Consider the following 13,808-nt stretch of genomic DNA (forward strand, 5'->3'; position numbering starts at 1 on the left):
TGGCTTTGTAATGGAACCTTGTTTCCTGTAAGCCTCAGACCTCAGGCATTTTGGCTGAGTCCTATATATGGATTTTTTTTAATCCTTGCTACGGCCAACAAATGATGAAAATTCTTTCTGGATGTGACCATAATAACTTATACCGATAACAAACAAATGCCGAAGAGTCTTCGGACGTATATGGTGAATGTTGTTAGATTGACTAAAAGCATTCCGACTCTTGGCTATCATCATATTATCGAGCCTTATCAGGAACTTCAGGCTCTCTTTGAGATATGATTTTAGTGGATATTGCAGCCAAAGACTTATTCTCAAAGGAACAGCTTGTTCTTATTGCAAGGAATGGTGCCAGGCATCCAGAATGCTGGCAGGATGAGTGGCTTATATGTGGAGCATGGTGATGATGTTTCAAACAAATTGGCTGCAACATCCAATTTCCTTCCAATTCCTGCTGATCAGTTACGGCTTGCCTACTAATCTTGTAATGAGGAACCTTAGTAAAAGTGGGAGAAGATACACCAAACCTGTTTGATGCAAGGGCCCGTGAGGGAATTGGAGCATATGACTGTGGAAAGCTCTGATGGTTTGGCCTATCATTCAACTGTATTTCAAGTATACTTAATAATTTTATGTAAAACATTTTTAAAGGCCAAATATTTTTGTCAAGATGACACATGCTTGCGCTATATAAGCTTATTTTTTGGTAATTGAACTTATCAAGAGCATTGTGCAAAATCTCATAGGACGAAGATTGAAGTAAATTGACGACAAAATACTATTCATGAACAGTGCCATCGTACTCTGCAGATTTGTCCTCAATTTCAACAATAAAAGCAGATTTTACTCGTACCCTGTAGATTCAGCTCCTACAGTTAAAATAGATGTTTCTCCCAATTTTAGAGGGATCTTTAGAGAATCTAAAGCTTTTCCGGTTTATAAATTGGAAGTTTAGTCTTTGTTCTTAGGAATTCGATTTTTCTTAACCATCCAGAGTTCAAAATAAGAGAACCCTCTAGCCTTTAGATATTTTGCCATTTCTAATGTAAAATGGTTTCAAAAATTATTCAAACTTTCAGTCATTTGTATTCGTGGCTTTAGTAAGCCAACAGTAGTTCAGGCTTTCAATCAAACTTTCAGTTTTCTCTATTGTAAGTTTTATAATCAGTATTATAGGTTTTTATTTTCATATAGTTTTTTTTGGAATATACATGATGGCAACTGGCAACTGGCACAACAAAACATAAGGGTTGACCATTGACTTGTGATTGGCTTAAGCTATGTCTGAAGGGACACATAGCAAAGTTCCAATCTTAAGCTATGTCTGAAGGGACACATAGCAAAGTTGCAATCTTTCATCAATCTTCAATCAACAAAAGGAGTAACGAGTCTCTTCTTATTTTTCTATTCAAGCACAAGGGAAAGGGGAAATAATAAGTGAAGAGCCAAATAATGAACCAGAACTCGAGAGCTTTGGTGATTGGAGTAGTAGGTGCAGCCATCACCTTGTCTTCTTATTCACAGACTCTCATCTCTCCCACTCAGTGTGTCACAGTTGGCCTCCTTGTCCTTATGTTTGCCTTGATTGTCAGAGAAGGTTTCATATCTCTTTAATCTAAGTGTTGTTCCCTCTTAAATTTCAATGTATTCCCATGATTTGAATTTGTGAAGCTATTTTGGAGATTTAATGTAATCTGGTAATTTGCTTTTGATGTATTAGCTTCCTTCTTCCTCTGTCAATAACTCAATATGTTTCAATCTTTGCATATGCTTTAGATTCAAGTGGTTTCTTCATTGCTTTCTTATCCATTGTGGCTCTTGTTTTGTTGAAACATCAAGAATTTAATTCAGATCCAAGAGTTGGTGGCAGTAGTTTAATTTCTTTTAATGCAAAATTGAAAAGGCTCAGGACTTTTTTCTTTTTCTTTTTCTTTTTTACTGAAATTGAGAATCATTTACAAAATGTCAATGAGAAGAATATCTGACAGACACATTTCTTAGAGGCTAATTTATATGGACCTTGAAGTTAAGCTAGTGCTTTAAGTGGGTTCTTGTAGCAGTTTGGTTTGGATGAGTGTAGAAGAGATGGTAGCAAAACAGAAAAATTGTATACCATGCCGTGTTGCTACTAGATTCAAGTCCAGTACCGTGTTGTATCCACCTATCGCTTATAGAATGTTCCATTTGGAAATAAAAAAGGGGTCCTTATTATTATTATTTTTTATGTGGACCTTCATAATAAGCTAAAATTTTGACTAATAATTTTTCCTGAGAGAAGAATAGAAATTCCAAAACTCAGAAACTCTGCTGCTCTGCATAAATGGTATCTATTGTAATAGTTTTAAGTATGAATGGCAACAGGTTGAGTTTCTTTATACTTGAACCGTCCTAGCCCAAACCCATTACCTGAACTCGCACTATTTAATAAACAGGTTTTTTTTAGACTCTCAAACTTGCCCCGTCGGGCCCTGTCCTAATATGCCCGGCCCAAAATCACAAACACAAACACAAACACATAAATTACAAATACAAAAACTTCAGATTTAAGGCCGTGAGTGGGAATGATTGAGGGGGGGCGGTAGTGAGGCCGTGAGTGTGGGTCGGTGAAAGTGACGGCTTGAGGAGTTGAGGGGGGGCGGTGGTGAGGTTGTGGCCGTGTGGCTATGTGTCTGTGTGAGTGAGAGTAATTGGAGATTGAAAGAGGGTGGATGGCAGTTCAGATGAGATTGAGAGAATGAGATAGGATTAGGGTTTTCTGAATAAGTTTATATATATATATATATATATATATATATATATTAGTTTTTTTGGTAATTTTAGTCTAACGGGTCAAGTTCCGATTTGAGTACGAGGTGGGTATCACTAAAACCCGAGCTTGACCTGAATCTGCTTCGAGTTTTATTTTAAAAACCCAGACCTGACGCTACTGTTTCGTGTGTTGTGTAAAACCTAATCCATTAGAGTCGGGTCGAGTAACAATTGCCATGCCTAGTTTTAAGATATAGCGAAAGAGAGAGTCCTCTAGGGTTGCAAAGCATCCTAACTAGTTCACAACTATCTTTCTCCAAACTATTATAATGTAGTAATTAAAGAGATTAATCATATGTAGTTCTAGTAACATAATTTTTTTTAATGAATTATGTAACTTGTTTAAATAATACACATAAAAAGTTTTATAAATACATATAAGTTGCGTTTGGTATTGGCTGAAAAATATAATTTTTTTTTACTATTTAGCTTATTTTTGCTATTATTTAGTTTATTTTAGTACTATTCATGTAACTTCAGCAAAACGTTTTCAGTTCTAACTAAATAAACTGTTCTCAAACAGACTGGGTTAATAAAAATTAAAAAAGAAAAAAGAAAAAAAAAAAGAGAGGAAATGTTTACGACTCTTTTTCTGCAGACTTCATATCCGGGCCTTAAAAGCCCAAATCCGTGGACAAGTGAGATCAAGCCGTTAAGTTCTTGGATCTTCCGTAATAAGTCCTTTTATTGCAAACCAAATTCCAAAACGAAAGGCCCAAATCCATTATCCATCACAAAAGATCTTGTAAGGGCCTAACAAACCGATTGGCTACAGACAACAAAAGGTCACAAAGCACATGCCATTCACAAATGAGCACGTGAACTTACGGAAGGAGCGTTCCAACTCAACCTCCCACAAGCATTAATTGCTTCCAAATCCTCATTATTTTCAAAGAAGTCAATTGAATCATGTATTTTATCATTGGAAAAAGTTATTGGATGTTTAATTTCATTATTTTATAAAATATTTTTTAAACTTTTTTATAGAAAAATAAAAAAATAATTAATTTTTTATTACTATAATTTTGTTATATTTTTCATTGAAGTCATATCAATTTTTTTAATTAATAAAAATGTCTTAAAAATACTCGTTAACTAGATATTTTATTATAACATTGTTGAAGTTTGTGGAAATAATGAATTTTTCTCCTTGTAATTAAAACCAAATATTACTTTCTTTTTTACTAATTGAGTAAAGAAAAGAAAATAGATGCTTGAAGAGAGCATTAGTTTAGAAAAAAAAATTAAAATTTTTTTTTATAGAAAAAGAAAAAAGCAATTGATTTTGTTTTTTTTTTTTTACAACTTTTTTTATAATTATATGGGAATAGAATCTTGACTAACTAAAGCTGCATAGAAATTGAAACCATAGTAGAAGATTAAAGCTGACTACCAACAACCAATAGAGAGGCGTAGAAACAAATAAAAGGTTAAATTTGTATAAAGAGTAAATGCAATTCTATTTGATTTTTCTCAGAAAACATTAAATCTAATTTAATTAGTATTTGTTTAATGTTGAATTGTTTTTGCCCAATAGAAGTTGCTATAGGTGAATTCTTGCTGGTTTCAACTAGGAGGTAACAATTTGCACTCCTTACAACTTTGAGACTTTAAGGGTGTGTTTGTTTGGAGGTACAATAGGGTGGATGGAAAACTTTGAAAAGAAAATAGGAATGAAAACTTTTTTAAGTGTGTTTAATTGGATGGGAAGGAAGGAAAATAAATAGTAGGAACCAGATGTTTTCTCCTTAGGCTCACCAGAAAGTTTTCTCCCTACAATGAAGAGAAAACTAAAGAGAGAAATTAGACATTATTTTTGGATGAAAATGCTTAATTACAATTGCATATAGGCTTCGTCCACATTGTTTTTCTTCATGCTTCTCTCTCTTTTTTCTTTAATTCTTTTTTTTTTTTTTGATTTAATGGGCAGGTCGCTTGCCTCTTCTTCTTTTTCTTTTGATTTACTAGGCAGACTTGTCCAGTATTTTTTTTTTCTTTTTGTTTAGATGTGATTTTTTTCAAGGACATGATTTTTATTTTTTAATAAATCTAGGTGATTGATTTTTTTTTGGTTGTTTATCATTTTTTTGGTTTTAATTGGACATCATTTTTTAATAAGGGCATATGCATAGATTTATATAAACTCATTTTTTTCTATTCTTCCATTTTTCCACTCCCAACCAAACAAAAATAAGGGAAATTAAAATCTTTTTTATCTTCCCACTTTTCCATTTTCTCACTATTTTCTATCCTCCTACTTTTCCATCCTCAGTTTTTAATGATATTAATAAATTTATTCAAATTTCACCCAAATTAACATCATTTATCTTATATTAGATAAGGGTTATGTACTTTTTTTTTTATAATGAAAATAAGGGTTATGTAATTATGTTTCTCTCAATTATTGAACAATATTATTGTATAATAGTAATATATAGTGAAATAAAAGTTACTTGACTAGACTTATGAGGAACCCAAGTACCCAACAAAGGTTGCATTAAACCTGTATGATTAGTGAACGGTGAACTGTGAACATTTGGGAGGATTTGGTTATCCTTATCCATGAACTTGAACAGAGACGGAATGAAACATCTAAGATTTAATAATCTATTCAAAAAAATTAATCAACCAAAGCATGTCAAAAATTCTCGGCGCTTACGAAAGTAACCTTTAAAGAAAACCAATCAAAAGTTAATTAGAGTAGACCAAACATAATTTAATCAAAATTTATAATGAAAAAATTATTTAATCTTGAGTTGTTGTAGTTGATTCGATCATGTGTGATAGGCGAGTTGTAACTAATTCCAACCATGATATAAGAATTTAGTCATTTTATAGTTTTAAAATTTAGAACATAGATGTGGAAAAACTGGGACTTTAAGAGCTGACGAGACACCACAAGAATGAAGTCTTAATCTAATATTTTCGATGTGTTTGGTACCGGTGTTTAAATAATAGTTTTTAATATTTAAACAACAATAATACTCCTGACATGTATTTTTATAACACTCAAACATATATTTTTATATCATTAAAATTGAATAACTATACTATAAATCTCCAACTAAATGAGCCCGAATATTTCACTATCATACTATTAGAAAGCAAGAAAGCTTAGAGACAGAAGAATTTCACAACATTTTTACAACACTATTATTTTGAGTTGTAATAGATTCTGATAAAATCTCTATTTTATTTTATTTTGACTTATAATGGGTTCACATCTCACTTGTCCTGAAAATGCGGTGACTTTTTGGTTGTGTGGTGAGAGAACTTAACTTTTACATTGCATGTCTAATCCAATAACTTGAGAGAGTGTAAAACGTGGAAAAAGGTTAGCAAATTCAGCTAAGGTCCAGGCCTGACCGAGACCCAGACCCAGGACATGGTATGAATCAGATGCTTATCATGTGGGCATGACTGACTATGAAGTCCGAATTTCTCTTGTTTCCCTTCTCACACGGGACGTGCATGGAACGAAAAAGAAATTGTTCTAGTAATTCCACATTCCAGGCTATACGTATCAATGTATCATTGCCACTTTTCCAAGCATTCACTGAGGAAATTACTGTGACAATTTCCATAATTCATACAATCAAGTCACTCTCCATAGGTCTATAATGACCTCAGGGTCAGGGTGGATACATATAAACACTATAGGAGAGATAATGCATACGAATGAGATACATTCTCAAGCCTTGTCAACGAAAGGCATTATCTATTTTAGAGAAACTGGTCAACTATTTCGTGGAAAATGTATGTCATTAAAATAAAAACCACTGCATGGAAAACAAAGATAACACGCCGCCCACAAACACTATAAGGTCACTTCCAAGAAACTTCACTACAATTTCCTTCTCCCTTCAGTGCAGTCAACCAAAGCTTGGGAAAACAGGCAGATTCCATGTAAATCCTATATAGAAATAACTAAACAAAGACAGAAAAGCAGGCCAGCCTGATCCACATTTATTTTTAATTTCAAATGCTTCCAACAAAAAAATTTTCCTAATAAGTGGGAGTAGAGAAGAAAGTTCCCACCATGACATGTCTCCAAATGACCATTTCTTAAACAATTTTTCATTCTCATTCCAACCTCACCTAAAAAGACTTGCAGAACCACACAAGCACCTTCCGTCTTTAATTTCATATCTGACTATTTTGATGTCTTCAAATACAAGACTCAATCCAACGTATATTATATATAGCAATCTCCTACACCATTCCTAAACATCATTTGCCTGCAAATTTAAGTTGCAAATAATTCTTTCATCTTTTCCTTCTATACTTTGCCGAATAACGTTTCATTCTTGACGCTAGGTAGAGACTTGATAAATATCTATGACTATTCCTTCGATCCGTAACTGTATCACAATGGAGAACAAACCATCAGTTAACAACGGCTCCTCTTGCCCGATGTGCTTTTGGGTTGAAAACCCTTTGTTGACAATTTTTGGGGTCATCACACAAAAGTTTTTATCAAGATTTTGGTGTTCTCTCCAATCCCGACTCAACTTTGGTAACTCAATTGTTTGGCCTGAGGACAAGAATCCAGATTCTGAGTTGAGCCAGCGAGAGACTTGTGCTGCTTGCTCAAGTGAAAAGAAAGTTGATGAAAGCTTAAGCAGAGAAGATGTTGAAACGATCATGGAAAGATTGGGAATTTGTTGCAGCCCAGAAGGTGAAGATCCTCAGCAGAGGTTCGGTTCCAAGGAGCTTTCAGGGCTGTTTGATGAGAAGGAGCCAAGCTTGGAGGAGGTGAAGGAAGCTTTTGATGTGTTTGATGAGAACAGAGATGGGTTCATTGATGCAAGGGAATTGCAGAGAGTTCTCCTTAATTTAGGGTTAAAGGAAGGAGAAGAGCTACATAACTGTGAGAAAATGATCAGGGCATTCAATGAAAACGGAGGTGGAAAGATAGATTTCAATGGATTTGTAAAATTCATGGAGAAATGTTTAGGTTGAACGGCAAAATTTATCTGTATCTACGTTTTACACGGAGACAATAATAAAATATATCAAACATACTCAATTTTTCACTTCCATCGATCAATATTATGTAATTCTTTCTTTTCTTTTACGTGTGTAATTCCAATATAGATTTCTATTGTAATTATTATCATCATTATAATTTAGATCTTAAAAGGTTCTCATGTGCTAAACCAAACATTACAATCATTCTTTTCAACTTAATAAAAGCACATCTGATACACAAAACTCTCATTTCTGTAGAACATGAACAAGGTGATTTGTAAGGAGCTTTACCTCCAATCTTGGAGGTGAAGCTCCTTTAGTAATTACTTCACCCCATAATTTTATTTATTTATTTATCTTTTTAACTCCTGCCTGATGAGAAGTATATCAATTTAGAAATAATTTCTATCTCCCGTAGTTCTTATTAACTGAAATTGTTTCCCTATGGTGAAGTTTACTAAAATAGACCACCAAAAAAATACTATCGAGTACCAACAACTCCGAAGTTTTCTCTTCAAACCATGGAGTCAAGTCGAGCCTAGTCCTGCCAGATAATACAGAAGGACTATCTGGCAAACATGTTGTTTGGAAAACACAATTCAACGTCAAGGCAAAGCTTTTTCTTTATAACTCTGTTGAGATACTGCTTAAGCAAGAACACAAACAATATTGGTGGTGCTTTAATAGAAATTAAATCTTCTACATGATGCTATATATCAAAGATGCAGGGGTTAGTCAAATTACTTCATCCGGCTTAAAAAGGAAAAGTAGCCGGGGCACAATCCCAGATTCATAACTTCAGAAAAGTTGAAAGCTTCAGCTCACTCTCCATTTTTCTGTAGCTAATTCTATATTTCAGAGTTAAATGTTCCCACCTGACCTTGCCTTAAGGCTGTAGCAGACTAATCAGGATGACTCAAGAGGCCAATGCTCAATTTCCTCAACCCGAAGGGTGAAAACTAATTCAAAATGATTTTCTAACCATCAAAAAAGTGGAAATAGGATCAAAATATCACACACCACTTAAATAGCTAGGTTAATTACCTACATGAGGTCCCAGAAGCATGCATCTCCATACGCTGTGTGCAATATTCTTCAGCAGAGGAGGGGGCGAGGAGAGAAATGACCACAAGGTTTCATAATAATCATACATAGGACTAAAAAGTCATCAAAGTGTCACCAGTAATCTGCACAAGAACACTCTCATTTTGAAAATGATTGGCATCTATAACAAGCATCAACCTGTTTGTGACCTTCGAAAGTAATTTCGAGCTCCATGGCAATCACTGCACATTCTAAGGTACTTTGTTTTTTTTTTTTTTTTTTGATAATCCACTCTAAGGTACTTAATTACACGGATGGGTGCTTCCAAAGGTGTGTTCATGAGACCATATGCTATGGCCCGCTTCTCACTGAGATAACTAAAGATTATCTTCCTTCAGCTCATCTTCTACATCATGCAGTACTGCCGCAATATCTGACGAATGTCCCAATTCCTAGCCACCAATTCCCCTACTTTCTCATATATTTGACTAGATTTTATGTTTTTGTAATGGTTAAATTGCTAATCTAAATCCAGCTCACCCCAGGTTCTTTCTTGGTCTTTCTTTCTCATCAATTTTCGAATCTTTATGACTCTATACCACTTCCCTGCCTCGGCAATACATATTTGATGATAGTATAAATGTCCTCAGATCATAAGGGTTCTTCTGCTTGAGAGATTCTACAATTTGCTTCCCTCTACCATAATTTGCATAAAATTATGCAAATATCATTGCATTCCAGGTAATGGTGTCTCGAAATATCATATCTGAGAACTCTTTATTTGCTTCATTGATGTTGCCACTCTTGGAATACATAATGACCAAAGCATCCCCAACAATGATATTGTCCTCGAAACCTGACTTCTTGGCAAAGTAATATTAGCTCCAAGTCTTGATGCAGAAAAACCTGCACTGGAGTTCAGCGAAATAGAAAAAAGTATGTATACTCATTCGGCTTAACGTTTACAATTTTCATAATCACTTTGCAAGTAAGCAGTCATGATTTATTTCCGGAGGCCACATTCAATTAAGCAAACAATCAAAAACTTCCCATGTATTCAGAGTTTTACCACAATTCCCGTACATATCAACAATTGCACTACTAAAATAGACATCGCGTTCAAGGTCACTCTTCACCATCTTACAATGAAAGTGCTAACCAAACCTCAAATCTTTAAGACAAGCACAAAGGCCAAAAATGGTTAAATAAGTGACATTATCTCAGACCACACTTATACAAAACTTGAATAGCTTCCCATAGATACCTAAGTTCTATAAGTCCAATAATGCCCGAATTGTAAGGGAAAAACAACAAAGTCTCTGTCTCAAAACTTTTGGGAGATGTGAACTAATTAAGGTCGACCGTATATATTCTAACGACTAGATTGTAAGGGAACAAAATTTATCCCATCAAAGCATATTATTCAAAACCCGCATGGCCCCATCCACATCCAAACAGCTCAAGTACATGTGATTTAACAATTAATTGCATTCTTGACATGATATTCCTTTCAAGCATTTGATCAAAAACACTTGGTGGGTAGTACATATTTTATCACATTTTGCACAGATATTGAACAATGAGTTTGTTTGAATACGTCACCGTTTTTGGAGTGTTGACTGCTTGTGATGAACATGGCATGGATCATCTTTCATACACTTTTAAAAATGTGTATGTTAGATAATTCCGTAACTTCCGTTATGTTGTGTATTTAATACACCTTGTACTAGTCTATAAGTAATTCTTAGGTACTATGAAAATAAGGTGAATGATGCTTCATTATCTTACATTCATGGTGAGATTCACTTATTACATTCATGGTAGATCTTATCATGAATTTAAACAGAGAAGGAAGCACCATTTCATTATACTCCGAGGGTACTTAAATATTTTTTTTAGTCTGCTAATGCAGTGTACACAAACTTTTTTCACTTAATTTTTTTTTCTTTTTTTGGATAAACTGTTTTGGCTGGTAGCTTTACTGCACCCATCTTGTTTCTCAACAAAACAAAAAATGCACCCATCTTGGCATCTTGCAGTGGCAAAAGCATAAGAAAAAAATCTGAAGAAGTTAAAGCACAAAAAATTGCTTTGCTAAGTAGTTTTCTTAGACATATAGCGAAAATGAACTTTGTGGTATTGTTGGAGAACGGTCAATCTAGAAAAATGCTAATTTTATATTATCCAAGCTAGAATTATGCAATATTTGTAATCACACCAATTGCCCAATGCTAAAGTTAATTATGTAGCCTTTTTAAAATTTAATGTGCGTGTGTGCAGAGTAACACATTGTTGGGATTAATACCAAACCATGATGTTCATATGAATATATTGATGTGTTGAGACTAATATCATGACCGGCGTTGTCATAAATGAGTTGGATTTAGTATTTATATATGAGTCCGGTTAATGAGCCATTTATTTTTAGAAATATTTTATGAAAAATTAAAAAAATTATTTAAAAAAATTGATAACTTTTTCGTTTTTCTATAAAAAATTTCATAAAATGGTTTAGTAAAACCCTTTATATATAGAAGAGTTTTACATTGACAAGCTGTGTGTTTGTGTTTTTTATAATCTCAACTCTCAAGTGCTTTGAATTGAATGAATGTGTTGTTCGTCTAGACTATTAAACAATTAGACCCTTTTCTAGATTGATGTGCCCCTTAAGATTTTGGGAAAACAGTGTGTTGCTTTTTTTATAAATAAAAAAAAAAAGAAAAAAAAAAGGAGCAATGTTTTCATGCTGGTATTTAAAATAAAACTTCAAAGAGCTCTACAGAAAAGTCCTAATTATTTTATATGCAAATGTCAAACCCAAAACGTGTTAACAAGTTTATAGACTTGAATGATTTTATTAATTAAGCTTACTTTCAACTTCAATAAGATTATTACACTTTCAGTAATGGAAGAACTAGAAAACCATTTCTTTACTGGTCAGCCATAAAAAATTGTTTGCCAAGGTAGGCCTAGGTAGGGTGATTATGAAGTCTGGGCTTTTGTCCTAGAGCCCAAGAAACATGACTACCTTATTAAATCTATGGCTAATCAATGAAGTGGCCACCCATGCAAGCATGGGCCAACTAGAAATTCTGTCTGATCAATTAATAACAACGTGGGATGTAATTGTAACTACAAACTACCAAATTTCAATTAAGAATGTTGTCACGTAAAGAACCGCTACATGGGTCCATTATCTATCCCAATTTGCTCGTTAGACCCCATCACTTTCCCTAGTAATTTGGCCAACTTGCAGGCTAACACCATTTCAAAATTAGCTTCCTAATAGCTGAATTGACCAACTAATCTTCTCTCCAATCACCTTATTTAATTAGAATATATATATATATATATATATATTTTTTTTTTTAAGTGACATATCCAGTGCAAATGACTCTCACGTCTACAGGGTTTTAAATAGATAATTGATAAACAATTTTATTCACAATTTTGGAGAGTATGATTCTCGTAAACTCAAAGCACATCACTTATACGAAAGTAGTTATTATCGCAATCACTCTTTTCGCTTGATGATGATTATTCCTCTTATTTAAACAAGATATAATGTTTGCTCTAAAGTCATAGTTGGGGCTCACTGCTCTAAAGTCAAGATATAATATTTGATTGTAATGTTAATATTCTTATGACATGCAACAGAAGTATCTAGCTTGTGACGGTGCAATTACTGTAGTATATGGATACAGCTTGGCTAGATACATAGATGTGAGTAGCACGCCAATGCAAATTAAAGATATGGGGTCTCTATGTCTAGCATGATTCTGAGTATTAGTGTATAAAACCATTTAACCATAGGTGAACGAAAACGACGTACCTTAGAAATAATAGAATGATTTTTCTTATAATCCAAACCAACCATATAAATATATATATATATATATATATATATATTTTTTTTTTTTTTTTTTTTGAGAAACAAAAGCAACCATATATAAATGGGTAGAATCTTGACTTTGATATAAATTTCTTCCTATCGCAGGAACGTATATTCATTAAAGTTGGGAAATGCTTGCACAATGCACACTCAAACTTTATTCCTTTGCTTTTCAACGAAACCAAAGCGAATTGCACTAGCCATTGCGACAAATTTGTTTGGAAACTTAAAAGAAGAATCCTTGCTAATGTGGCAAAAGACTATGAGGGAACAAGGCCAGAGTGCCAATCCTCTCACTAAAATGACTTCAAAGAAGAAGTAATCATAGAGAAAAATATTTTGACCAAGAGCTATGATTAAGTATCATAACCTTTATTGAGATTCTTTACCCATTTAGATGGCTATTTGTAATGTCACACATCCTTTATTAGTTACATGATGTTGGGCTTTGTGGAGCCTAGTTGTGTTTGATTCGGTTGATGACCCGACCCGACCTGAATAATGTTACGTGGTTTTTAATGGGAGATTTTCTGAGGCTTAGTCCATGGAGCGGAGGTTTGGACTGTTTTGTAATCCATTGTGAATCATATGCGCAGGATATAGGAAAAAAAAAACGTTATTTTGGAGATTAAGGTTTTTTCTATTGTTGTCGTGTGAGAGAGAAAAAGACTGTAGTCGCACTTTGTATTTTTTCCTGATAATAGTGAAATCTTTGCAACTTCATGGACGTAGACAAATTGCCAAACCACGTAAATACTGTCTTGTGCGTGTGATTATTTTCTTTGACGTGTGTTTTCTCTATTTTTCTATTTCTCACAGGTTGGGAATTTCGTGGTAATTTCCCTACACATGATGCATCTATCAATTTTTTTTCTAAATATTATACAAGCTTGGGATCAATACTATATATAATGCACGTAAATGATAAGTCAATATATAAGTCAGAATTAAAATTTTATTACAAAATATTTACAAATTGATGTGGCAATATATATATACTTGGTGAACTTTAGAAACATAATAAAATAATATTTGAACTACTTTTTATGATTGATAAAATATCAATTTGTAAGTATTACATAATAAAATACAAGGT

General features: G+C 33.5%; 2 protein-coding genes across 2 annotated transcripts; both read left to right on the forward strand.

Annotated features, from left to right (window-relative positions):
• The first annotated feature begins 1,022 nt into the window (after positions 1 to 1,022).
• On the forward strand, positions 1,023 to 1,772 carry LOC142622546 (uncharacterized). The gene has a single exon (XM_075796037.1). The coding sequence runs from the start codon at positions 1,450 to 1,452 to the stop codon at positions 1,609 to 1,611; it is 162 nt and encodes a 53-aa protein (XP_075652152.1). The 5' UTR covers positions 1,023 to 1,449; the 3' UTR covers positions 1,612 to 1,772.
• A 5,172-nt stretch (positions 1,773 to 6,944) lies between these two features.
• On the forward strand, positions 6,945 to 7,958 carry LOC142621697 (putative calcium-binding protein CML46). Its single transcript, XM_075795036.1, has one exon. It carries the CDS (start codon positions 7,144 to 7,146, stop codon positions 7,765 to 7,767), a length of 624 nt encoding a protein of 207 aa, XP_075651151.1. The 5' UTR covers positions 6,945 to 7,143; the 3' UTR covers positions 7,768 to 7,958.
• The last annotated feature ends 5,850 nt before the right edge of the window (positions 7,959 to 13,808 follow it).

This window comes from Castanea sativa, chromosome 1, assembly GCF_040712315.1.
Source record: "Castanea sativa cultivar Marrone di Chiusa Pesio chromosome 1, ASM4071231v1".
NCBI classification, from domain to species: Eukaryota; Viridiplantae; Streptophyta; class Magnoliopsida; order Fagales; family Fagaceae; genus Castanea; species Castanea sativa.